Source organism: Panthera uncia, assembly GCF_023721935.1.
Source record: "Panthera uncia isolate 11264 chromosome C1 unlocalized genomic scaffold, Puncia_PCG_1.0 HiC_scaffold_4, whole genome shotgun sequence".
In the NCBI taxonomy this organism is placed as follows: Eukaryota; Metazoa; Chordata; class Mammalia; order Carnivora; family Felidae; genus Panthera; species Panthera uncia.
In genome coordinates this window covers 61,098,525-61,126,135 of record NW_026057585.1, presented here as the reverse complement: position 1 = coordinate 61,126,135, position 27,611 = coordinate 61,098,525, and the positions used below count along the sequence as shown (strand labels likewise).

The window sequence follows — 27,611 nt, the reverse complement described above, 5'->3', positions numbered from 1 at the left end:
ATCATGACCTGAGCCGAAGTCGGACGCTTAACCGACTGAGCCACCCAGGCGCCCCAAGAGAAATCTGTTTTGTTGAAGAACGCTGGTGTGTTCTTTTCACGAAACCAGCAAAAGTGGATGTCTCAGGCTCTCAGGCTTAGACAAGAGCAGGGGCACCTGGGTGGCTCAGTCAGTTGAGCGTCCGACTTCGATTCAGGTCATGATCTCACAGCTCATGAGTTCGAGCCCTGCTTTGGGCTCTGTGCTGAACGCAGAGCCTAGAGCCAGCCCACTTCAGATTCCGTGTGATAGGCTAGATATGCTTTTGAAAAAGTATATAAAGTTTTATAAAACAGCCCATTCATTAAAAATGTTAGACGAGGGGCACCTGGGTGGCTCAGTCAGTTAAGCGTCCGACTCTAGATTTTGGCTCTGGTCATGATCTCACAGTTCATGGGACTGACCCCGAGTTGGGCTCTGTACTGGCAGCGCGGAGCCTGCTTGGTATTCTCTTTCTCTGCCCCTCCCCTGCTCACTCATGCATGTGCACGTGCATGTACTCTCTCAAAATAAATATTTTTAAAAAATGCTAGACGAGCTCTCTAATAATGATTCTCAAACTCTTATTTATTGAGCACCTACAACAAAAGAGGATGAGGCTGTTAGCATGCCTTCTCTCTTATATCTCACCCTGCGGGTGTTTGTTATGTGTTTTACTTTACACGACTGAGACCCAAAAGGCTAAGTGACTTCAAACTCCCTCCTACATCTATGCCCCTTTTATGACACTGACACATGTACCTAAAGGAAAGCTTAACTGAAAATTCTGGTACGGCAGATATTATTTCTAGTAAATAATCATACTATTAGTATGAGACTCAGTAAACAACTGCTTATTTATGATTGAAAATTTAAAAAAAGAAAAAAAAAGACCCACTGCCTCAGTTTCCTCAAGGTATTTAAAAAAAATTTTTTTTTAACATTTAATAATTTTTGAGAGACAGGGTGTGAGTGGGGGAGGGACAGAGAGACAGGGAGACACAGAATCCGAAGCAGGCTCCAGGCTCTGAGCTGTAGCACAGAGCCCGATGTGGGGCTCAAACTCACAGACTGCGAGATCATGATCTGAGCTGAAGTCGACCCTTAATCGACTGAGCCACCCAGGTGCCCCCCCAAGGTATTTTTAAAGTAGATACAATTCAAGATCCTTCTCAATTCTAGAAAAGTCTGTTTCTATGAATCCATGGGTTGTATGTGCATAGATTTTTAGCATGGGATTTCTTTTTTACAGATGCTATCTTCCTAAAGTGCTCTTTGGGTAACAGGCTCTTCAACCTCAGGTTATGAGTGTTAACAATCCTTTTCTAATCCTTTACAGTGTTTATCTAATCCTTCCTGTGAGCGGACAGCCACATGCACGTACTCCTCATGCTCAATGGACAACAATGTAGTAAAGAAGGAAGATTTCTTCAAAGGAATGGGTATTTGGAATATCCACTTTGAAGCTACCTAGTAGGCAAATGTAAGTGGAAGACTGAAATGCAAGGAAATTAGTCTTTCAGGAGTCAGTAAAAAAAAAAAAAAAAAAAAAAAAAGTGCTTTTGAAAGTATTAGGTTTTCCAAATGTTTTGTGTTAAAGCAAAAAACAACCTATCAAAGGATTTCCCTGAAACTGTGCTGGAGGTATTTTACAACCACTGTCCTTAGGCTGTAAGATGTGGCAACCTAGGTAGTTGGTGACAAGCCAGATTCATTGTCATGCCATCCCGTTTTTCTAGGTGCTCTCAAATGTGGGTGTTAAGGTTTACACTTTAACTTTTCTGAGACAGTCATTCAAAGGCAATGATAAATCTGGCAAGTACTGAAAAATTTATAAGCTTAAATTGACCAAAAATTAATGGGCAATTCTGCCTTGGAATATTAAACATATTTTTAAGTGTCCACATTAAATAAAGACATACTTTATTTTAAAAACATTTGCTAAATATTTTCTCGTTTCAAACCCCACGTATTTTTTTCACAAGAATGATTACTTTAAGGCCAATATGAAATAACACAGCTTGAACACATAGGCAATAAGTGACGCAGAAAAATGAATGAATAGAATTACACACTCCAAATTAGACTGTCAGATGAAATAAAACTTGGGACAAAGCAAAATCATTCAGGGCCTTATCTTCTCCAGACCGAAAATGGCAAGAGGGCCTAACCCTTCGCTCTCCAAGAACGGGACTATTTCCACCTGCTCACTCTCCCAACGCTTTGCTCTCAAGACTCAGAGGATGTAGCCTCCTTACATTTCACTCAAGATTCTGGAGCAAATATCTTGCCTTTTCAGCGGTCATCCTTTAGTGACCACAATGACTTGCACACCTTATACAGTTATCAGATGTTTATTGAACTAAATCTACTAGTTTAAAGCTACTTTGGGGAAAAGAGGGTAATAAACATGCACTTTTGTTTAAATTCTTCTAAACCTTTTTTTAAAACCTTGAAATAAGAAGGTTAATGTACTTCCTGACCACCCCCTCGCTGCTTCATTTAGAACAACAAATTACAATCGTTCTTTAAAAAGTTAGGATGCATTTAGTAATGAGAAGACTGAGGATAACAACTCGTGTTAGACGATTTGCTAAATTTCCAGAGGAAGACGATGGCGTATTTTACTACATAAGGCTTCCTCACTATTTATTTAGATGCTGTTTTGCAACTATAGCAACATACATAGGTATAAAGTGAAAAAAAGCCTGAGCATCTTCTAAGGCCCCAAAACAACAAAATGTTTCCATTTATATTGTTTCTTACTTTTTTTTTTTTGAAATCTAATTTTTTCACAGATCATCCAATACAAGTAGAAACCTGTTTACTTATCTCTGGTATCTAAATGCAGGAATCTGCAAACGAAAATGAATCTGTCCAAATGAAACGAAAAGAAATGAGCCTTCTTACTTCTAAGTTGTAGAGCACTCGGAAGGTGGACATTCCCGGAGCAAAAGAGCGAAACAGACTTTCCAAAATCGAGCTGGCGCTTGGCTGATGCTGCTGCTTTGAGGACAGGGATGGAGACTTTGAGGACTGAGAACTCGTTTCGGACAGCAATGTTTTCTAAGTTTTTCAAGAATGAAAACCAAGAATATATGTGTTAGAAGCACAAATTAGAGAGAAACACATCTTAATGCGTATTCTAATGTTCTTTTCTCTTTATTATAATTGCACCAAAGAAATCTTCTATAAATCAACCTCAAAGACACATCGCTTTGTAATTACTAACAAAACATCAAATTCCATCACACAAACTGTACGTGCTCAACAGCGTTCCAACCCTACCATGAATGCGTCTGAGAATGTCTTCCTAGGCAACACTAGCAAGGTCATTTTTATTTGCTTCCGTGTTTTTAACATCTGCACTACTAAATACCGGTAATTAAAATGATAAGACTGTAGAAGTGGTAGTTTTGAAAACGTTTTCAGCCAGTACTAGTGATATGTTTTAGAATTACGTTAATTTTCTTCTCCCCACAAATAATACCTGAGCCGTGTACGACAAGACCACGAGCTGATCTAAACCTTTAGCCACTGGTAACGTGAATTCATACCTTCTAACGGCTTTGTTCCACATGAACTTATTGAGAACATAATTAAACACTATTACAGACAAAATACAATTTCAATACATAATAAAATCCTTGAGGAAGAACATTCTAGAAATTAAGATGAACTTTAAATATCAGCTGTGGAAAAAATGAAATGATATAATTATGCAAGCAACTCAAACACATACAACAATCACATTCAGAGAGGCATCATGACAGAAGAAAAACATCTTTGCTGAATCAGAACTAGAGTCTGATCTTGGACAAGACACTTCCTCTCTCTGGGCTTCAGTTTCTTAATACAGAACAAGAAGAACATGGAAATACATGATATTCAAAACTTGATGTCGTTACTGACTCTAGATCTCTTAAAAGTCAACATGAAGTTCTGATTTCCATTTGCAGTGAAAGTAATTTTCTAAAGAAGAGCTGTTATGGGGAAGATGGTATCACATGGCCTTAAAGTGATTTCCGGTTGTATTTTTACTGAATCATGACATCAAATTTCCATGCCAGTTAGGTAACTGTCCAAGATGCTTATACCTTTCTTCCTAGAGAATCAAGTTGATCCAGGGCTTCCTGAATGGCTGGGTCAGTGGGTATCAATAGGAGAAGCTTTCGTACGCGTAGAGTTATCCTGAAATTTGTCAAATACAAGTTTTGTCATGTAAGTCAGTTTCAAGAACAAAGTCATTTGTTCCTAACAGATGTAAAGTAAAAATACGCTGGGCTCCCTAACTTTAATAGCTTTCTCTTTTTCATGCTTCATAAATATTTCCATCATACCTTGGCTCCTCCAGATTGGCGAGCTGGTAAAGCATGTCAAACACATTACATACAAGTGCCATCACAACACCAGGGAGGGACTTCTCCTGAGGAAAAAAGCAAAATATAAATACAAACTGACGAAAGAATTTTCTCTTTTTCTAACCAAATAGAAATATTGTGCCAACAATAAAATGACTAATTCTGAAAGACTGGCCACTACAAAGCTTGAGGGGAACAGCGTGCTTACCTGCCCTACGGAGCAACACCTGGGAACAGACCGGCGGGACCATTACTTTCTAGTGCGTCTACTTACAGGGCTCTCTCCTACCCACCTGCAGGTGAGGGGCTAAGGCACCAAAAGGCAGGCAGTGGAAGAGAGGTAAAATGATGGGCAGGTATAATGAACAGAATGGAGAGTAGACACCATTAAAAGCTGATCATGGCTCATCAGGAGCAAACAAGGTAATGAAAGATTTAAGAGCAAAATTATAGTAGTACAAATGTATAAACACACACAACACGCAGAAGAGATTTAGATGTGATTAAAGTACTATTTTTTGGTTATAAAGTTAAGAAACTAGACATCGCTACAGAATGTCATTATACAAAGGAACGTTTTTAATAAATTCAGGATAAATAGGAGATAATTTGAAAATGTTAAGCTTGAAGATGTTGTGTACAGGCATACTTCAGATATTGCAGGGTTAGTTCCAGACCACAGCAAGAAGCAAATACTGCAAGAGTCGAGTGAGTTTTTGGATTCCCAGTGCATATACATTTATACTCTACTGTAGTCTATGAAGGGTATAGTAGCATTATATCAAAAAAAAAAACCCAATGTATCCTGTCTTAATTACACTTTATTGCTAAAAAATGCTAACCATCATGTGAGCTTTCAATGAGTCATAATCTTTTTGCTGGTGGAGGGTCTTGCCTGGATGTCAATGGCTGCCGATGGTGAGGGTGGCGGCTGTGCAGGCCGAGGTGTCTACGGCGATTTCTTAAAATAAGACAACAATTGAGTTGGCTGCACTGACGGACTTTTCCTTTCACGAACAATTTCTCTGTAGCACACAAGGCTATCTGATAGCATTTTACCCACAAAACTTTCAAATGTGGAGTCAATCCGGGACATCTGGGTGGCTCAGTCGGTTAAGCATCCAACTCTTGGTTTCGGCTCAGGTCATGATCTCATGGTTCATGAGTTCGAGGCCCACATCGGGCTCTGCACTGATAGTGCTGAGCTTGCCTGGGAGTCTCCGTCTCCTCCCTCCCCCTCTCTCTCAAAAATAAATACATAAACATTTAAAAAAATGGAGTCAGTCCTCTCCAACCCTGCCGCTGCTTTATCAACTAAGTTTATGTGATACTCTGAATCCTTTGCTGTCCTTTCAAAAATATTCACATCTTCACAGGAGTAGATTCCATTTCAAGAAACCACTGTGTTCATCCATAAGAAGCAACTCTTCCTCTGTTCAGGTTTTATCATCAGATTGCAGCCATTCAATCCCATCTTCAGGCTCTGCTTCTAATTCTAGTTCTCTTGCTCTTTCCACCCCATCTGCAGTTACTTCGTTCAGGGAAGTCTTGAACCCCTCAAAGTCATCCATGAGAGTTGGTATCAACTTCTTTCAAACTCCTGCAAATGTTGATATTCTGACCACTTCCCAAGAATCACAAATATTCTTAATGGCATCTTAATGGTGAATCCTTTCCAGAAGTTTTTCAATTTACTTTGCCCAGATCCATCAGAGGAATCACTATGGATAGCAGCTATAGCCTCAGGACTTTCAAACTTGAAAGTGGAAATGAATGACTCCTTGATCCACGGGCTGCACAACGGATACTGGGTTAGCCGGCACGAAAACAACATTCACCTCGTTGTACATCTCCATCAGAGCTCTTGGGTCACCAGGAACACTGTCACTCAGCAGCAGTATTTTGAAAAGAGTCTTCTTTCCTGAGTAGCAGGTCTCAAGAGTGGGTTTAGCAAACTATGTTGTAAATAAATGTGCTGTCATCCAGGCTTTGTCGTTCCATTTATAGAGCACAGAAAGTGTAGATTAGGCATCATTCCCAATGGCCTTAAGATCTTCAGGGGTGAAGGAGCACTGGCTTCGACTTAGAGTCACCAGCTGTATTAGCCCCTAACAAGAGTCAGCTTGTGCTTTGGAGCTTTGAAGCCAGGCACTGACTACTCCTCTCTAGCTAGGGAAGTCCTAGATGGCGTCTTCTTCCAATAGAAGGTCTTTCATCTGTACCGAAATCTGTTGCGTAGTATAGCCACCTTCATGAATTCTGAGCCAGATCTCCTGGAGAACCTGCGGCAGCTTCCACAGCAGCACCTGCTGCTTCCCCTTGTAATCTCATGTTATGGAGATGGCTTCCTTCCTTAAACCTCGTGAATCCACCTCTACTAGCTTCAGACTTTCCTTCTGCAGCTTCTTCACCTCTCTCAGCCTTCCCAAGAAGTAAGGAGAGTTAGAGCCTTGCTCCGGATCAGGCTCTGGCTTAAGAGGATGCTGCGGCTGGTCTGACCTTCCATCCGGCCACTCACACTTTCTCCGTATCAGCAATGTGGCCGTTTCCCTTTCTTATCCTTTGGGAGCTCACTGGAGTAGCACTTTCAATTTCCTTCAAGAACTTTCCCTTGTACTCAAAAGTTGGCCAAGCGTTCGGTGCAAGAGGCCTAGCTTTTGGCCTCCTCACTAAGCTTCGTCATTTCTGGCTCTTGACCGAAAGGGAGACACGTGCAGCTCTTCCTCTCACGTGAATGCCCAGGGGCCACAGCAGGGCTATTAAAATGGTGGCCTGATCCCAGTATTGCTGTTGTCGCAGGGAACAGGGAGGCCCGAGGAGGGGGGGAGAGAGAAGGGGAAGAGCTGGTTGTGGAGCAGTCGGAACGCACACAACATTTACTAAGTTTACCGTCTTCTATGGGCACAGTTCGTGGTGCCCCAAGTAATTACAGTAACATCACAGGTCAGGGACCACAGGTCGCCATGATAAATGTAATAGCAAAAAGTCTGAAATGTTGTGAGAATTACCAAAACGTGACACCGAGACACAAAGTCAGCAAATGCTGTTGGAAAAAAATGGTACCAGCAGACTTGCTTGGTGCAGAGTTGCCACAAACCTTCAATTTGTAAAAAAAAAACCCAAAATCTGCAAAGTGCAATAAAGTAAAAGGATGTTTGTACATTTTTTTTGTTGTTAATTAACTGTCATAATGCTACTCTTGAATGGGATCTTCCTTAAATTCTTACTATAAGAACGGTTACTTAAAAAACAAACACATTATACTAATACTGACCCTGAGGAGTTGAGATCAATGGCAAGATTATGCTAAGGTAAAAAAACATAATACACAAAGATCTTTTAATTGGAAATAAGGCAATATGTGTACATATATACAAATATGAGAAAAAAAAAAAAAACCTTCACATGCTATTAGAATACCTTTACATAAGGTCTGGTGTGATGTTCCTTGCTGGACTGTAAAAGCTAAGAAGCACAACCAGTCTCATTGGTTTTTATCTCTGGTGCCAAGCTCGGTCCTGACACAGAGAGGGTACAAAGTACACGGGCTGATTTCAGGCAATCACTCAAAAAATCCTGACTGTGTACCTTTTATGTTCTAGGCACTGTTTTAGGTGCTGGGGATACAACAGTGAGCAAAACGGGCAGAAGTCTGCTCTCATGGAGTTTATATTTCACTGGGGAGAGAGAGACATTACATATGATAAAACACACGGTACGTTAAAGAAAACGTTAAGTCGGGACGGGAGATACGAAGTGCAGGGCTGGAGCTAAGAACGTAAATAGGATTGCCACCAAGAAGGCAACATTTGAGTGAGAGCCGAAGAACGTGAGGCGGACCACCTGGATATTGGGGAGGAACATTCCAGACACAGGGACGAGCAAGTGCACGGACGCTGCTAAGTCTGAGGACCAACGTGGAAGCCAGTGCAGCTGGAGGGGTGGGAGCGAGGCGGGGCCAAGGGAGGAGAGATCAGAGAGGTTCCACGAAGGTCTGTGAGGTTGGCCCTGTGGGGCCCGGCAGACCCTGGATCCTACTCTGAGATGAAGTCCTGGGAGTCTTTGGGCTGAGGGTGGCACAACATGACTGCCGTTTAAAAAGACCCCGGGCTGCCAGGCACTGTACAGAGAAGAGACTGAACGGGTCTAGGGGCAGAGCCGTGAGAGCAGGGAGGCACTGTTGGAACACTCCAGGCGAGGCATGGCGGGGGCCTGGACCGGTGTGGAAGCCATGGAGGCAGATGACACTAACTAGGTTTTAGGTGTATTTTAAAGGTACAGTCAACAATCTGCTGCAACCCTGTCTTCACTCGGCTGCCAGGACTCACTTGGCTTTCCCCTTCCTCTCTGGCTCTTCTGTTGTCTCCCCTGCTGGGTCCTCTTCACCCTCGATCTCTATACAAAGAAGTTCCCTGGCTGGGTCCTTTGGCCTCTCCTCTGTCTACGCTCATTCCCTTAGGAACCTCATCGTGACCGGTCAGGAGGTGTCTGGGAGAAGAGGACCCGGTCATCCAAGTCTCCAGGGGCTTCCTAAATTCTGACTGGTCACCTGACTCCGGCACCCCGTACCTGCTCCATGGCGTACGATGAGCTAAAGGCCCCACTGCCGCTGCTGCTGGAGCTGGTCGAGGAGTCCGCGGAGCTGCCGGATGGAGTCCCGCTGCCCGAAGTCTTCACCGTGAGGATCTGTTCATCAGAAAAGCCCAGCTGGTGGAGGAGCTTTTGATCTTTATTCACGGTCAGCTGCGAAAAGTGGTTTCTTAGTTACTGGCAGGAAGAGGAAGGCATTGACGGCGGGCTGAAGGGCCACAGAGTGTGGGTTTAAACCTACCAGACTATCGTTCGTAAATATCTGTATGTTGTCCACAGGTGAGCACAACTGCTTGGCTATCTTCCATCGCACGCTCCCTATGGTTTCATTACTGTGAGCCTGTACGACAAAATTAAACGCTGTTGGGAGTCTTTTGTTTACTTGTCCGTTTAAACAACTGCTAGTGAGCACGGACTACGTGCCAGGCACTGTTCCAGAAGCTGGGAACAGAGCAGAGGACCCACGGACAAAACTCCCCGCCCTGTAAGGCTTCCCTTCCACAGTAATTCAATGTCCCGTCTTCCCACCCCCCATGCCTCGCCATCTCCTGTGAATCAAATCTCGAGTCCTTCTGCTGCTGCCGTCTCCACTCTTTCCCGTTCTCTCTACACTCCCCTCACACCAGCCACCTTGCTTGTCACTCAGTGAGCCACGCAAGTCCCTCGCCAGGGCCTCAGTACCTGCTGCTCCCTTTGCTTGGAATGCTCTTCCGCAGAAACTATTTGTTGTCACTTCGTTCCACCTTTGTTCAGATGTCACCACCTCGGAGAGAACTTCCCTGCCCATTTGATGACATTTCACACATACGCATTGGCTCTCTACCAAATTATTCTGCTTTATTCTTATTCTTTAGAACACTCATCACCACCTGATGCTATATTATATACTTATTCATGTGCCTCTGTACACCCATCAGTTCCCTTTCGCTGCAGGCCTTTAGTCTATATTTGTTTGCTAAACAGCTTGCAGAATAGTTCCCCATGGAGCTATCCCGCTCCGCAGTGCTCGTGGGAAGGAATCGAGACAGTATGAAAATGGCTACAGGGCTTAACGTAAACCTACCTCTACAGTGAAGGTATCTTTGGTAGACTCATACGTGACATTGAGAGTTAAAAGATGTCCATGAAATGAGGCACCATGAGGTAGAATAGTTCGTGGAACAGAGTAAAAATCCTTGAAAAAATAGAAGTCAAACAAGTCAGACGCACAGCGTCACTGTTAAGTCTCCAACGTACACACCTAACACGAGTCTAACGACAGGATGATAAAGTTGCTTTAAAAAGAAGAGAGGCTTACCTCTATAGTGATCACATAGCGTTCTGCCAAAAGCAGCAGTCTCTCGATTATTACAAGTTTAGTGGATCTATAGATTAAAAAACTTTTTTTGAGCATATTTGAAATGAACTGAAGACTTGAACGTATTTGAAATAAGTCGCACGATTCCAATCTGCTTCACCAAAACCACGCAGTTAGCCTCAGTGGCCGAAGGCTTAAATCTGCAAAGACTAAACTTCCCCGTCACCCAGGGCGGGAGGCGGCTCAGCCAGCCGTTGTGCATTGACGGAGCAAGGGAGGACAGGCAGGCCCCCTCCATGTTTCCTTTTCTGTCCTTTCCCTTCTGTCTTTTTACACAGTTGTTCCATAAAGGAGGACCTGGGCCTCCAGGCCTGTCTGTCCATCAATCCACCAAGAGTGAACAACCAGTAGGTTTGAGTCTCATAATCTTACCACTAAAATATGCCACCTAATTCTGTAAACACATGGAATCTGACAAAGTTCTGAATTGGCTGAAAACCAGTAAGTGTACCACAAGTAAGACTTGCTGTTCTAAATAGTTTAAGAATGAGGAGGAAGGAAGGACAAACAACTGTTTATCTGGTTTAAATGAACATTCTGTAGAGTTAAAACACACAAGTGTGGGGCGCCTGAGTGGCTCAGTCGATTAAGTGTCCAACTTCAGCTCAGGTCATGATCTCACGGTCTGTGGGTTTGAGCCCCACTTCGGGCTCTGTGCTGACAGCTCAGAGCCTGGAGCCTGCTTCACATTCTGTTTCTCTCTCTCTGTGCCCCTCCCCTGCTCACACTCTGTCTCTCTCTTTCTCTTTCAAAAATAATTTAACGTTAAAAAGAATTTAAAAAACACACACAAGTGTTAAGAATTATTATCCTATAGGTTTTCAAAGTGCTTGAGAAATCAACACTCATCAGGGGACAACCATCTCTGGAACAGGCAACATATAGCAAGGTTAAGTGCTAGCTTAACCCCTGAAAATGAGACCTGAGATCCCTTTTGGTCAGACTTAGGGAATATTACTTATTATCTGAATTAACGAGACTCTAACGTCCAGCAGCTTATGTACTCACAGCTCCATATTTGATTCTAAAGACAACATTACGTGTGTTAACATCAAGAGATGGAAATCCAAATGTCCTTAATTTAAACATGTGCTCTCCCAGAAAAGAAAGTCTAGGCATTTCAAACAGGCATCTTTCTAAATCTGAAAAGAGGTACTAACACTTTCTAACAATTGGTCTGGTTGGCTGATTAGCAGTACTGAAAATTCTACTTTAGAAAGAGTTTGTTAAATACGCTGTAATAGTACTGTTAAATATATTTAACAGAGTTCTAAATTCTTTCAGGCTACGGGCAAGAACTAGAATTTGATATTTAGGTGGGGAAGCTTTAGGAATATCTAAATGCTATAGTAAGAGAATTATTTTAAAAAAAAGTGTTTTTTTAACATTTACTTATTTTTGAGAAACAGAGTGAGACAAAGCGTGAGCAGGGGAGGGGCAGAGAGAGAAGGAGACACAGAATCTAAAGCAGGTCCAGGCTCTGAGCTGTCAGCACACAGCCCGACGCAGGGCTCAAACTCATGAACCATGAGATCATGACCTGAGCTGAAGTCAGACGCTCAACCGACTGAGCCACCCAGGTGCCCCTATAATAAGTGAATTATTGAGTGAACTATCTTAATTGTGCCTCAATAATGAATTAAATCTCAGACAACATTGCAGACCACTGTAGAGATGAGAGAATAACTCTCCCCCGTCCGCCACCAAAGGTGGAACTATGGTCACTGAGAAGTTCTGTCAAAACCAGTGAAATAAGAAACTATAATGTCATGGTTCAAATGCAACTCTGAAATTATACACTCCTATGAACAGTGTTTGGAGTTTATAATAAGAACAGTTAAGAACTATCCTGTGGCTGTGCTCTGTAGTCAGTCAAATATGAAATGAAATGATTCAGAATAAAAAACACTTAGTAAAAAGAGAAAAATAACGCACTTATTTAAAGATGTTGCAGTTTGGAAATCCCAATCCAATAGTTCAAAATTGGATTTCTATTCTGGTTTGTCAGATAAATGAATCATTAAGGACCTAGGTCATAAAGATGGACCACATCTTACAAACATGTAACTAAAGACTCTTAATATGCATTTTTTAAAAGTTTATTTATTTTGAGAGAGTGAGTGAGTGAGCGAGCAGGGGAGTAGCAGAGAGAGAAGGAGAGAGAATCCCAAGCAGGTTCCACACTGCCAGCACAGAGCCTGACGCAGGGCTCGAACCCACGAACCATGAGATCATGAACTGAGCTGAAACCAAGAGTTGAACACTTAACCAACTGAGCCACCCAGGTACCCCTACTCTTAACATGCATTCCTAATGAGAGTCTATTTAAGATACACTTCCAACAATGTGGGAACGCAAAGGTCATGAGTTGAATCTATAATCACTTTCCGCCATTTTAACTGGGTTTTTTTGGTAAGATTTTATCTTTAAGTAATCCCTATATATAACGTGGGGCTTGAACTCACAACCCCGAGGTCAAGAGTTGCATGCTCTACTGAATGAGCCAGCAAGGTGCCCTGCTTTCTGGCATTTAAAAAAAAAAGTCCAAGAGGGTTGAATTTTATTGGAGCCTCTCTAATATTAGTATCACTACACAGTACTCATTTATTTTTTATTTTTATTTTTTTAAATTTTTTTACATTTATTTATTTTTTGAGAGACATAGAGAGACAGAGCACAAGTTAGGGAGGGGAAGAGAGAGAAGGAGACACAGAATCTGAAGCAGGCTCCAAGCTCCCAGCTGTCAGCACAGAGCCCGACATGAGGCTCGAACTCACAAACTGTGAGTTCGATCGTGACTTGAGCCGAAGTCGGATGCTTAACCAACTGAGCCACCCAGGCGCCCCCACGGTACTCATTTAAAAAAAGATGATGAATGTGAGCAAGGCTATTGCTTTGATTCCTATTCTAAAGGGAGCCTTTAAAAACAAGAAGAACTGTAAATAAAAATAAATAACATATGTACATACATAAAGTCATTCCGAGCAGAGAGAGACAATACGTGCACCCATCACTTAGAGGGCAGCAGAGCAGGCCTCGTTCTGAACACCTGCCAAGGTTTCCTGGGCATCAGTGATTGGGGGCTGCTTACTAAGAATAGAAGGCTCAGAAAACCTCACAGTAGCATCTGAGCTATGCTTCATTCTAATGTTTCTGAATACTCACCTATGTTCCTCACTGTATCAAAGAACTATAGCAAATACTGAACTCGGGTTTCACTGATAATATTTGAAAACACTAAACAGGGCAATCTAACAGGAGACTTCAGCTCAAAGTTTGAACACAAATATCTGGGGGTTAAGTTCTTGTTAGAAGTTATTGAAAACTAATTTTAAGGAAATAATATTTTAACTATGATGTTATTATAATGCACAGTTTTAATTAATCATTACCGTCCGTCTCATTTTGCGCGTGCTGTTAAGTGCCCTGGATTTGGGCACCAGGAGACAGGTTATGTCTCAGTAAGTACATACTTCAAACTTGAAAAATTACTCTTCACCCAACGAGTATATCTTTAGTCTGTTGTAAAGAGTAGCTTACTCCTATTTACACAGAGTCAAAGTGAAAGAATTCAAATTTTAAAAAAAAGTAACAAAACAACAAAAGTTGTCCAGTAGGCACAGGATCGGGGCAGACCACTACTTGGTTCTGGTGACAATGACCTACGGATCTTCAGAAAAAAAATGCAGATCTGGGATGTATGACAGGAATACGCAATTTCTCAGGATACAACTCTCTGCAAAAACTATGATACAGAATGAGGAAAATCAACCAAAAAAGAAGCCAGTTATTTTTCCAAACAGGTACATGTGTATTTACGCATCGTGTGAGTACGTGCTGTAATTTCTGCACACTTACCTATATGGAGACTGAACGGATGTTGCTACGGTTGGCATAGCAGTTGCCGTAAGCATTTTTGTTGCTCTGGTCACTGCATGCGTCAGAGTGGGGCCACCAAGTGCTGAGCTGGCCGCCTGTGAAACATGAAACCATCATTCTATTATCAGGGTTTCTCAAACCTCGGGCCGATTGCTACCTTGGGCTGGATGGACGCTTTTCGTTGTTAGAGGGCTGTCCTGGGCTTTGCAGGATGTTTAGCCACATCTCTGATTTCTAGTCACTACCCACCTACTGCTACCAGAAAGGTCTCCAGACATTGCCAAATGCTCTCTGGGAGGCAAAATAACCCCTGGCTGAGAACTACTGTTTTACATATGTGAATACTTAAACAGTACCTCATTTAATTAAGGTACTTGAATACTTTAAATGGCTTTTTATGATGACAGATTTGGGTGAAGTCACAGATTTGGGTGAAGAACTATGAAAATCCTGCACAGATTCAAGCATGTATTCGTCATCACAAGGTTTAACTTCTTGACCTCTGGGGGCAGTAGCATTACGTTTCTGGAATAGGTAAAAAACTTAAACACAACTTAAGAACAGAAATGACTGTTTAACACTTTAACCATCATGCTGGAGCCAAGACACTGGAAATGTATGTGAGATAGTATCACACAGCAGGCTTCTAATGGACAAAGGCAACCAATACCACCTGCTATGGCCTTTAATAGCATCTAAGATATAATCGCAGCTGAAACATGGGCAAGGGTGGGAAAAACAAGTTCTTGCATAAAAACCCTGGGCAGAAAAGGAAAAAGGGTAGAAGAATCTACTAGAAACGTGGAATGTCGAGTAGGCCCGTTTTCTGAAGACAGTTCCCATACCCCAAAAGGGGGGGGCGGGTGGAGGGCGGGGGAGACGTGGTGGAAAGAGAAGCAAAGCTTCCCTACGGAGGACATTTCTGTACTGGGGGAATCCAGGCAAATGTCTGTTCCCTCTGTGACAATATAATACGGCTGACAAATTCTTCGACAGAATCCAGCCACAAATATCAACATGACACATGATCTCAAACAGAAAATTATAAAAGGAAAAATGTCAAAGCATTTATTTCAAAAACATGTTAAATAAAATTTGCCACTCACTTCTAATCTCGTGTAACAATCAGCAATAAATTTCTTATGTAACGATACGGAATCCTAAAAGTAAGAGGTACATGGAAATTAAAATTAGTCCGACATTTAATTGCCATCATTAGTAATGAGAAAACATCAAAATAAAAAAGCCAATTTTCAGGCACGCCAAAGGTCAGAACTTATCAAAAAATATATATATATAATTTTCTGTTTTGTGTGTAAGTACCTTCTGTCCTTTGATACCCACCTTCTTCAGTCTGGGATTTAGATTAATGTAACTATAGTTTATGATTAACTGAATAGCTTCATTAGCAATTTCTTCATCAGGTGATTCCATGGCTATTTTCCAAATGAAATCCATTCCTATCAATTCCAGCTTTTCTACATACTGTTCAAAAGAAAAAAATCATACAGCACACCAAGGTCACAAAATTACAATTATTTTCTGTTATATCGTTAAGTCCACACCTTTCAGTTTAATATGCATTAAGGCTGCGAAAGCCAAGACATATGAGAGCACTACTGTACTATATTTTAAATAAAAAACAACTAACCACAGAAACACTGGGCTATGTCCATGGCAACCAGGGGAGATATGGAGAGTTTTCTCCAGATGTTCCTAAACCCAAGCTGGAAATCTACCCAAGCAGGTTACAGAAAATAGCACAGGAGTGAAGTAGCACCAGCTTCAGGAGCTTGTCCTCAAAAGGAAACAGAGCCAGGCTAGAAGTGGTTAATAATCCTTGAGGCTCAATCGGGTCTTCCCAAAGCTCAGTTCAAATGGCAGGATCCAAGCTTACAAGATCTTGTAAAAATTTGTACCATCCACGAAGCCAGGCCTTGAACCAAAAGAGTTAGGTCTTAAAAAAGACCATTATTTACTGCCTTTCTTTTTTTTAAGGTTCACATGTAAATATAAACATAAGTTGCATACATTCGACAGATCCTCACATTCTCCTGCTTCACTGTCTGTTCCTAAAGTTTTCTCCCCAAATCCCTGTCGCTATGATGAACCGAAGATTCATCTTCAGAATGAAAGATGTTATTTTTTTTTAATCTTTTATTTATTTTTTGAGAGAGAGACAGAGTGTGAGCAGGGGAGGAGCAGAGAGAGAGGGAGACACAGAATCTGAAGCGGGCTCCAGGCCCCGAGCTGTCAGCACAGAGCCCGATGAGGGGCTCGAACTCACAAACCATGAGATCATGACCTGAGCCAAAGTCGGACGCTCAACCGACTGAGCCACCCAGGCGCCCTAAGATGTTGTTATTTTTTAGGAACACATCCATTACTGGATCTGAGGAGCTGGAAGCTTCGATAAAACTATCCCTGTCCTGCATTCACATAGCCACAGGAGGATGCTGGCTGCCCTGGGTCAGCAAGAAGTACAGAGGGATGAGAAGTCAACTTTGTTCTCCCGGGCAGTTAGCGAGGTGTCGCTGTGCCAGAAAGGGAGCCTCCGTTACGCTCTAAGAGAAGCTCTGTCATCAAAGCAAAAGACGCAGTTGAGGCGATGCCCATTCTTTAAAAAAGGTCGTGTTTTCTCTCAATTAGAACACCTTTTTTGCCATGTTTTACTAGACTATCCAGATTATCCAGATTTTGGAAGAAGGTACTTACCAACTGAGCTCCTTGTCGTTTCAGTCGATGATCACAAAGATTCACATTTTCAAAAAAAGTCTTAAATAAGTTAAACCCTGAAATTACAGAAGGTCAGATAAATTCATGCACTCTAAGTAACACAGATAACCAAGGAAGAGACTCAAAGTATATCAAGAGCCAAAACTGTAAAACTCTTGGTACACAACAGACATAAATGTTCAAGACCTCCGATTAGGCAACGGTTTGTTAGATATGGTACCAAAAGCACGAGCAGCAAAATAAAAAGTAGGTAAATTGAACCTCATCAAAATTAGGAGCTCTTGTGCTTCAAAGGACTATAAGAGAGTGAAAAGACCACCCACTGAATGGGACAAAATATATGCAGAGTGTCTATCGGATGAGGTGCCACTAGGCAGAATATATAAAGAACTCTCACAACTTAACAATAAAAAGACCAACAGCCCAATTCATGATGGGCAAAAGGTCCGAACAGACATTTCTCCAAAGAATATAGACAAACAGTCAATAAACACATGAAGAGATGCTCAATATCCTTAGTCATCAGGGAAACGCAGACCAAAGCCACGAGATAACACTTCACACACACCAGGACGGCTAGAATAAAGACGACAGACAGTAACGAGGATTGGTGAAGATGTGACAAAACTGAAACCCTCAGATGTTGCTGGTAGGATTATAAAACGGTGCAGCCACTTTGCAAAATAGTCTGACAGTTCTTCAAAATGTTAATTATATGATTCAATTCCACTCCTAGGTATATACCCAAGAGAAATGAAAACTAATGTCCACACAAAAACTTGTACATGAATGCTTACAGTGGTGTTATTAGTAATAGCCAAAAGTGATTAACACTTCAGTATCCATCAGTGATGAATGGATAAATAAAATGTGGTACATTCATACAATGAAATATTATTCAGCCATAAAATAGAATGATACTGATAAGTGCTACCATTTGACAACTGAAATGGTAAGGCCATATAATTTAAAGTGAATCACGAGATACTATTCACATAAAAAGGAATTAATCTGTGTATATAAACACAGGTATACACAGATATGTCTTTATACGCATAAAGAAAAGTCCAGAAGGATAATCCAGACTGCTTAGTTGCTTCTGAGAAGTGGGCTTACAGGGAAAGGAAAGAATCACATTTCTTAAAGAACTGAGAAAAAAAGACTTGAAGTTTTCTTCCTACCATTCATGGTGATTTCATATGACTCCAATTTAAGAATTTTCTCCTTGAAAAGCTGCTGCTGAACGTCACTCTCGAGATCATGTTGGCCTTTTGTAAACCATTCAAAACACATCTGTGGATTAAGACAAACATTACCCTATAACTAAAATTCATTTTAGGCAAATACTTATTCCAAAGTGGGAGACAGAAGATAGGCTATGTTCAATGCTGCAAAAATTTGTATTACCAGGGACAACGGAAATGCCTGGAACGCCAGAGCCAAATAAAGCAGTTCCTAGCAGCCTTTCCCTCAGATAATGAAAATATACACTCCTACTGTTCAATGAAGGTTAGACTTGGGCTTGCCCACTAACGTTTATTCATAAGCCTTGTTGTGTGCCAGCCGCTGTGCTAGGCACGGGCATTTATTCAGTCCTTTCAACAATCCTAGGAAGTAGTTACAACTCTGCAAACGGAGATGAGCACACAATTCATCGTTACAATACGCCAAGTCAGGTGTTCTGCTCCTGGCTTAATCTATTTTCAGCTGTTTAATTATAGTCAGAAAAAAATCTGTCTGGGCATTTATTCTTCTTTGTGTTTAGAATACAACAATGAAGTTTGTGTTTGTGTTTCTGCCGTACGACAACATTGCAGGAACTCAAAGTTCTTGGTTGGTAACTTGAAATTAGTTCCATGGGAGGGAGAAAAATTATAAGACATACCGAGAATTCTTCAGCTGTGCTCTTTCGGCTCAATTTGGTTTTGTCCAGAATGGTATAAAAATTACCGAACTCATACGTTTATGTCATAGATATATATCATATAATGTAGTTTTTCAGCACTTATAGCTCCTGGCCGATCAGCATAAATGTGTGCTTAGCAAATTGAGAAGCATTTAGAATCGACGATATGAGACCCATAAAAAAGGTAAACTATAGAAGCCCCACCTCTGCCTTATTTTAGCCACACTACCATCTTCTTACCTCTCTATCCAATTCACAAACATCCTGGCCAGTCACAAGACACTCCCAGATTTCCTTGGCACGATTCCAACCCAGATACAGAGTGGCTTCTTGCAAGAAAAATGCTAGAAATTTTAGATGGGCCTCTAAATACTGCAAAAAGAAGTAATGCTGATTAGTTAACTCCAGGCATTCCTACGCAAAAGCAAAATTAAAACACACTTTTTAAAAATTAAAACAAGAATTCTACCTAACGCTTACACATACAATTTAGGGTAAAATAAAGGCGAGACATCTGTTAACAGCACGATACAGTGGAAACTACTTCAAGTCTGTTACAACTTCTAGTCAAGTTGGATGGCAGTAAAATATCATCTCCGTAACCTCAAACTGAAATACCGCAAACACTGGTTAAGTTTTTTTTCTAATTTTTAAAAACAATATTACTAATCAACTGATTTGAAAAACGAAAGCAGTTCTCCACAGCATAGACCATTATCATTTCATATGAAAGGCAGAGGAAACATGGTCATCTTTATCACTTTATCGTATGCAGTTCTAAGATGATTTGCTGAATGATTCGCCCACAAATAACAACTTCCTAAACTGTTATTTTAAAATGGTTATAGTTGGGGCGCCTGGGTGGCTCAGTCGGTTGAGGGGCCGACTTCGGCTCAGGTCACGATCTCGTGGTCCATGAGTCCTAGCCCCGCGTCGGGCTGTGTGCTGACAGCTCAGAGCCTGGAGCTTGTTTCAGATTCTGTGTCTCCCTCTTTCTCACCCTCCCCCGTTCATGCTCTGTCTCTCTCTGTCTCAAAAATAAATAAACGTTAAAAAAATAAATAAATAAATAAAAATTTGTTTAAAATGGTTATAGTCAAAACATAAAACTGCTCCATCGCTACAAAGAAACCTCATGCCACCTCTTTAGCGCGACACCCTACCGGTATCGTGTTTATAGTTCGCGCGCAAATAGCCAAACGGATGCTGTAAAGCGCGACACGAAAGCACAGCTCCGGATACCTCCCGGTAAGTGTATCGGCCATCCACCAGCGTGGAACCAGTCAAGCCTCCTGGTCCAGCCACAGCGGCTGCAAGTCGATGACAAGCTATCAAACTTCCGGTCACCAACTTCACGATTTCAAAATTTTTCTTCAAGTCTTGAATGATGCTCTTGGCAAAAAACAACAAAAAGAAAAATGGCATGAGAATCTGCAGTCATTTTGTGAGTTTAGCAGAAGCTTCCGCATCAGCACGTAGCCCTAGTGAGGGACTGCAAATCTAAGGATTGCTTCACTGAGGATTCATTCCCTACACAAAAGCAAACAAAATCATCTAGTATGTGCACTTACTAGGGAACTCATAAACTTCTCTGCTAATGTTCTGCTTCTAGAGACATTATCTCTTTTTTTTAAAAGACGGGTTTCAGAAAAGAATCTTTTCGCTTCTTGCCTACTTTTCAGGTCTTTCCTCCCAAGTCTCGTACACTGAAGAAGCTCTGGGTCCTTTAAACAATCTCATCTTCCTGAGATCAAATGTCTTTAAATCTTTTCGAACACAGTTCTAAAATACCATTCAGCCTTTTAAAAACTGGCATAATCATGTCAATCAATTAAGGAAATAAAAAGGAAATGAATCAAGGATGTTGCAAAAGAAGAGCTCTTATAGAAATGAGAGCAGAATGATGTTTGAACTCAAGATTATTAAAGAACATAAATGAGCTGTTTTAATAACCATAAAGATGTAAAATAGTGACTTTACAACTCAACCATTTTATTTATGTTTTGTTATTAGAGAAGTTGTGTAAGTAGGTAGAATTGTATGCTGATCAAATATAGCTGCTCTCTTACCTTGTCTTGCTTTTGATAGGTCTGTTTTATAAACGAGCGGGTGATCTCGTGGAGCTGACGCAAGGCTGGCACCACCCACACAAACTGGGGATTATTAAGCTGAGACGACTAGAGTTAAAAAGAAGTTACATGAGTTACATCTAGAAATAAATGGCAGGCAAAATTTATTAGCTATAAAAATTTCCCAAGTCGATTAGGTTTGATGCTAGACATTCTATTATTTTTCTGTCCACACTGCTCATTTACAGCTCATCTCCATGCACTCGTAAGTCAGTCTTCAACTTCTTATTCCGCATGCAATTTCCTAAGGCCAAGAACTGCAAACAGGAGTGGATGTGAAGTGACAGTAAATGTATAGGGTACATCAGCAAAAAACAGACGACAAGGGATTAGCAATTTCAGAGGATAGATTAAGTAGCACAGGCTGCTAGGACATGTTGACATGATCAAATGAACTGACGGGCAAAGTTTAACTTGGATAATACTGGACTGGCTGGTGACGAAAATGGTATAGAAGTATGATTTTCTACAATTATATGATTGAGATACCAATGATATGATCAAGACACTGATAGTGGTCTATATATTCAAGAAAATACTCATGACCTGCTTATATCTCCTAGTTAAAACAATTTTGCAAGAGAGAATTCAATTTTTATTAATTATTACAGCCACTTTACATTTGTACTTTGTATTTTTCAGAAACACTTTCAAACGTTATTTCTGAAACTGGTACAGAACAATCCAGATCTTCGTAGTACGTATCTGGAAAGTCTGATGTTCGTGAAATAATCTTTAAAAACAGAACTGCTCTCTAATATAGAACAACTTTCAAATTAAGAGATCTGTAAAATTTGGAAGGCTGTCAGTTTAACACTATTAATCAAATAATCGATTAAGTGTCTAAAAAACTGAGTACAAGTTTTAGGTCCTTAGCCTTTATTTTCAAGGCTGAATTTTGCTTTCGTTTTCAAAGCCTTCTTGCTTCTTCACGTCTTTCAGTAACCTGAAGACCTTTATGGGGCAGAAAATACTTCTGAAAAAACCTACTTTCTGTCTTTGGCAGAAAAACAGCATACTACTGAATATGTAAACGAGAGCGAGCTATTGCCCAAAACAAGACTGGTCTTCTTGGAGATCAGCCAACCAATCGCAAATACCGTATTTCCTGGATTCTAAGATACAGGTTTTATAAATTTCAACATTTCTGAAATTGACACTTTTTACAATTTTGTCAAAAGTAACTGAGCAGCCACTAGGGGGGGAGAAAGTTTTGACACAGCTGTCCTTACCTGCGTACATGCACCCCTAGCTGTATATGAAAGGTATCTACTTGTTCGTCTACCCGTCATGTTAGTTGTGACCTCATATATGTAGCACCAAACAAGGATGGCTTCTTAACTTGAATTTAGATCACAAATTTGTTACTTAAACTGTCAAAGAGATGACACTACGATGGAACAGGATTAGCCTGTCATGTCTGTCAACTCAAAAGCAAAGAATCCTGCCAGTGGTCTCAGTCTCAAAGCCAGGAGAATTTGGTGTGACAGACTCGTACCCTGTGAAGGGCCGTGTCACCCACCACTAAATGTCTCTGTCCGAAGGTTGCACCCAAAATTCAAGAGAAGCTGTTTATCTTGTAGTATACACAACTTGACTCAGTTAAGGAAAAAGCAGCTTGAGTTTTACAAAAAAGCACAAGGACACAAAATTCCATAGTCTTTAACATGCCTCGGAAGGATACAGTCATTCTTACGGAGGTCAAAGTCACTACCAGATAATGAAAAGCACTGTGCCAGTGAAGCCGTACAGGCTGGTCAGCAAGAGGCTTAGATGCAAACTCTTGAGTGTGAATTTAAACTAAAGAATGGTAAAACTAAAATTGAGCTTCTTTTTTCCTTCTCTGCAACTTACGAAATCTGTGATGCGGGTTGCAGTCACTGGCATCTTAGAATCAGAGAAATAAGGTATATATTAAAGGCCAACTGTTTGCAAGACCACCTACGTATTTGTGCTAAAACAGAAGAGTTGCAAAATGACAAAGATGAAAACCCTAAGGCTTAAGTCCAAACTCATACCTACCAAAAGGATTATAAACATGAGGATATAAATATGAACCCTCTAGCAAATAATCAGATATATTAAAAAGCAGTCTTAGGACGATTTCAGTTAATTATGGTTAGAATATTTTTATTTAACATAGAAAATCATCCTTTGAAAGTAGCTCACTATCCAATAAAATTCAGGAAATCAAATAAAATTGGAATTTAAAAAGTATTTCTGATATGGCCTTTCTAAAGTTTAGCAAACAGGAAAGATGTTATTTATTCCATCATATCCACGACACGATGTTGCTCAGTTACAAGAAAAATTTAAATTATTTTTCTCCGCTTACCAAAAGGGCAAGAGACTACGGTGAACAATTAAAATGAGCACATTTGATAATGCCTGGTAATGGAGCTGAGATTTCATAAGTAGGCGGTAACGGTATGTCCAAATTAGACCTCAATATCAGATGAAGCCTTCAAAGTCAATTGGTATAGCCTGCAAACCTATGCCTAAATCCTCAGTCACTCTGGTTTAACGGCTAGTCTCCTAGTGCTTCCCGTGATGAGGAGACAGTGCATTCTACTGCCGACTTCTCATGGAAAGTTCACTGCTCTCTCATATTGAAACAGGCCTCCCGCGACTTCTTGGGAGACATAAAAAGTCAGTGGGATCAAACTTCTCTATCACAATCTAAGTCTCTAAAGAACACTTTCATATTCTTTCTTGAATTTTCTTCTCAAAGCTGAACATCCCCCCTTTCTCATCTGTCTTCTTTTTCCAGACCTAGCCATTTACCCTAGATTCAAAGCACACATTTTTGCATGGGAGGACGTTTTTAAAAAAATATTTCCTCCTGTGCTAACCACATCACTGTGAGGCTGTACTGAGGACATCTTGCTACTTTTGCTTTGAATTACGTGCTTTGGCAAGTAGAGGCCACTCCACTCTGGGTAAGTAATGATTTTAGTGTCCTCACAGGGTGAAGGGGCGGAATAAGAGGAAGGGGCGGGCATCCACCTAGAAGCTGCCAGGCACTGTGCTGGGGGGCAGGGGTGGTGCTGAAGAGAATGACTTAGGGAATACCCAAACACTGCTACTTGAGTAAAAACAACTTTTTTGGCTCAGTGATTTTTTTTTTTGGGGGGGATGCGTACATTTAAATTTTTAATTGAAGGGAGAAAAGGAGTGAAATAAGAGGGAGAGGGTTGGGGGTAAACAGTGGAAGGTATAAAGGAAGCAAAGGAAAGAGGACCAAGGGAGCCAAGGGTAGGTATCCTGGCAGAATCTACAGAAATAAAGTTAAGAAATAAGGGTCGGAACTTCCGAACACAACAGTGGAATCTGGGAATTTTAAAAGTGTCAAAAGCAGAGGGAAGGGGAATCAGTTGGGGGAACAGAGGTAGCTGAGGGTGGGAGGGGAGTAAGAGGTGGGTGATCTTGTCTTACCCTTTGCTTAGTTTCTGTGTAGCCTGGCAGGGAGACATAATCCCCAGTCAGCCCACCTTGCTGCCTGGCAGGAAAGGGCATAGCATAGAAAAACACCTTTAGTGGCAGGATATAACTCACCCCCTTGCCTGGAGCCAGATCCAGGGGGCTCTGATCTTCCCGCTGCCCCCCTCAGCCATGTGTACTTTCAGAGCGAATGTGCGAGAGCACTCAGTCCATTGAAAAGTGCTATGTAAACGCAAGGTATTATTTGGAATGAAATCATGGTACATCAGAATTTCTTTAACTGGGAGCAGTGGGAAATAAAAACGGAAGGGCACTCCTTTCAAGTCTCACAAAATGACTCCAAAAATCGCCACGTGACTTGAGCTTTGTTATAAAACAACAGGCATGAATGAAGTGACCGCAAAGAGGGGCAACAAAGAGGCACCGACGCTACGACTAGAAGAGCGAAGTCATGCTGAGCCACGGCGAGGAAGGAGCAGGCGGCGGGAAAGGGGTGCTGGGTTCAAAAGCCATTTCCCTGGAGGCAGGAAAAAGTCCCTTGAGCTGGGACCCTCAGATTTATAAAGAAATGTATCTGCTGCTGAGAAGACAAGACTGTTTGTCTACAGATACCTTTTCGTCTTGCTATTGCTACTACTAGGGAAGGGTCTGAACTCCTTACACAACTCACTCTGGATGAGGGTCAACCGCAAAGACAGAGACTGCAACAAAGTATCTGAATTGCTAAGCTGAGAGAACTGGAAAAATTCACACTGTATCTGAGAGCGAGAGCAATGTTGTTGAATTAAAGGAACAATTCCTTAAAACCTGAGCATCATCACCTCCAGTTTGTGAGTGACTTTTTGAAAATCTCTAAGACTAGGTTATATGTAGAAAATTCACCTGATCACATTTCGGCATTAGAAATCTAAAACACAAGTTCTTACGTGTCCCTAACTAAACTTTATGACCAAATATAACTTAATAAAAGCTCACTGAATCACCACGGCCTCTTAATAAGAGCTAAGAGTCTCTGAATATACCAATGAAAATTAGCAGTATTCAAGAACCTTTAAAGAAACACTTATTAATGAAAGCCAAGAAAAATGTTTAGCCAATGAAATTACTAAGCCACATTCACCAAAACCTTTTTTTATGTTACAATAAAACGAAATCCCTCCTGTTATGAGGCTTTCCATTTGGTCTGGGCAACCCAAGGGCCTCGGCTAGAGGAGGGCACTGCTTTGGCGGGGCGGGGGTGGGGGGGTGGGGATCCTGCCGCAACAGGGGAGGTCGCTCCAATGAGCCGCCCCAAGATCAGCCCTCCGGAGCACAGACTGGATGTCTAAGCACTGCAGGGACGGGAGAGCTACAGTCATCACTGCTTACTCTGCTAACCATGCTTTCAAAGGGCAGCCCCTAGGTGCCCAGCAGGCTGGAGGCCGGAGCCCTGAGGCAAAGGGTTCCCAGAGCAGTGGCCCCATTGGCTGTCACTGCCTACGCCCGCCTCCTAGTATTGGGTCCTAGCAGCAAGACTCACCAAGGAATCACTTTATGAACACCTCTGAACTAGGCACCTGAACAACAACTATGTGCCAGCACTGAATGAACCTCCTTCTTCCCTTCTCTTTCTTCTCCCACTCTCCACTTCTCCCTCATGGCAGAAAAATGGGCATGGTATTTATGCAGAATCCATTGGACTCACTAAAACGGTGCACACTTCGCATTTAGTTTACAAAAGAAGAAACTAAGTTAAAGGTCTTGTAATTTTATGAAAATAATAAAACTACCCTGTGAACGTGACCTTGGATTTGTGAATAGACGGCAGTTTCCGAGCATTACTCAAAGAAACACCAAAACACTTATTAAAAGAAATTATTAAATTAGTATACCTTTTGGGCAGTTCCATGTGAAAAGTCTTACCTTGAATCCGTCCTTCTTGTTTTTTTCCAAACCTGACCACTCTCCGGGCTGAAATGAATTTTGAGAGAAATGTAAGTGACTTGGTAGAAGTAGTATCTACAATTTCCAAATCTTGGACTCTAAGGTAAGAGTTTCCAGGTCGCACATTTGATTTACATAATAGGCTAAGAAATTCATTGGGTCCTAATTACTCAGACAATGCTACTGATGCTCTGACAACAAAAGGAGGTCGAAGGTAAGACCAACCCTTTTAATATCTTCTATGCACTTAATGATGTAGCTTCTCTTGATTGCTTCCTTCACCGCGTATGCGTCACTCAGGATCGTCAGGTGCTCCTCCAGGGCTTGCTGGATAAGGCTACTGGGCAGGGTCGGAAGATGGGCCAGTTCCCAGAGTACATCTAACACCTACAATAACACCACACAAGATGAGCCCACACATGCACGAACAACCGCATAAAGTATGTGGAGCTGGAAAGATTAATTTCATCCTCCTGCCTTTCCAGATGTGGTCTCAAAGCGAGCTTCCCGGCCTATTCGTCCAATCAGGCTCAACAGCTTCTGTCTTACTCTATCGCTTTCCGTCTCCCAGCTCTGCGGAAGGGAAAAGGCAAGACAATCCAATTGTATCAAACCGGCAAAATATGCAGAAAGTTTACACCTGAGCTAGAAAGGTTCGATAAAGCAAGAAGAGTGTATGTTTAGATGCTTCCAGCTTAGAGGCGGAAGCTTCTTTTAGAAAAAACTTAAAAAGCTAGCACGTTTGACTGGACACGTACCTTCTGAATGAGAACAAACAAATGATTAAGCTGATCTGAATTAAATTTGACAGCTGCTGCAGCAATAATAGTATGGATGTTCTCGATCACAGTAGATGATTGTCCCGACTGGAAAAGGAAACATGGGGGGCAAGTTAAGTCCTGGAACTTGGAAAAAACCTCAGCCTCCCATCCCCCCCTCCTGCAACTGACAGAAGAGGAAAGCAAAACAGCAATAAAGATAAACTGATTCTAGTTTCATTGGCATTCCCTTGCATGAGAATACTGGCAAAACTAAAGGAAGCGACCCTTGTTAATGGCCATCAGTTGGCCTTGGTTAAATTCCTAGCAGTATTAAATCTTTCAAAAGATGACAATTAAGTGCTCAATCTGACATATTCACTTCAACGGGAGTGCAAAGTATTTTCCACTGGCAAATAAAGATTCAAATTGATTTCAGGACTTTACATTCACTTCCAGCTGAGGGGAGTCTCTACCTCCTTTTCTATTTTGCTCATAGATACATTGTAACTT

The 27,611-nt window shown here is 41.4% G+C and overlaps 1 protein-coding gene across 1 annotated transcript in view; it reads right to left on the bottom strand.

Moving 5' to 3' along the window:
- The window catches only part of USP24 (ubiquitin specific peptidase 24), a 141,063-nt gene that overhangs the window by 60,778 nt on the left and 52,674 nt on the right, over positions 1-27,611 (bottom strand). The window contains exons 13-31 of the mRNA XM_049617096.1: positions 27,099-27,206; positions 26,818-26,913; positions 26,566-26,727; positions 26,320-26,367; positions 20,917-21,024; positions 20,090-20,239; positions 19,088-19,219; positions 18,123-18,234; positions 16,921-16,997; positions 15,550-15,690; positions 15,312-15,365; positions 14,185-14,300; positions 10,267-10,333; positions 10,033-10,143; positions 9,211-9,309; positions 8,949-9,122; positions 4,359-4,444; positions 4,116-4,209; positions 2,929-3,084 (exon numbers count right to left, since the gene is read on the bottom strand). Coding sequence (XP_049473053.1) covers positions 2,929-3,084; positions 4,116-4,209; positions 4,359-4,444; positions 8,949-9,122; positions 9,211-9,309; positions 10,033-10,143; positions 10,267-10,333; positions 14,185-14,300; positions 15,312-15,365; positions 15,550-15,690; positions 16,921-16,997; positions 18,123-18,234; positions 19,088-19,219; positions 20,090-20,239; positions 20,917-21,024; positions 26,320-26,367; positions 26,566-26,727; positions 26,818-26,913; positions 27,099-27,206 — 2,091 coding nt within the window. The remainder of the gene's footprint in view (positions 1-2,928; positions 3,085-4,115; positions 4,210-4,358; positions 4,445-8,948; positions 9,123-9,210; positions 9,310-10,032; positions 10,144-10,266; positions 10,334-14,184; positions 14,301-15,311; positions 15,366-15,549; positions 15,691-16,920; positions 16,998-18,122; positions 18,235-19,087; positions 19,220-20,089; positions 20,240-20,916; positions 21,025-26,319; positions 26,368-26,565; positions 26,728-26,817; positions 26,914-27,098; positions 27,207-27,611) is intronic.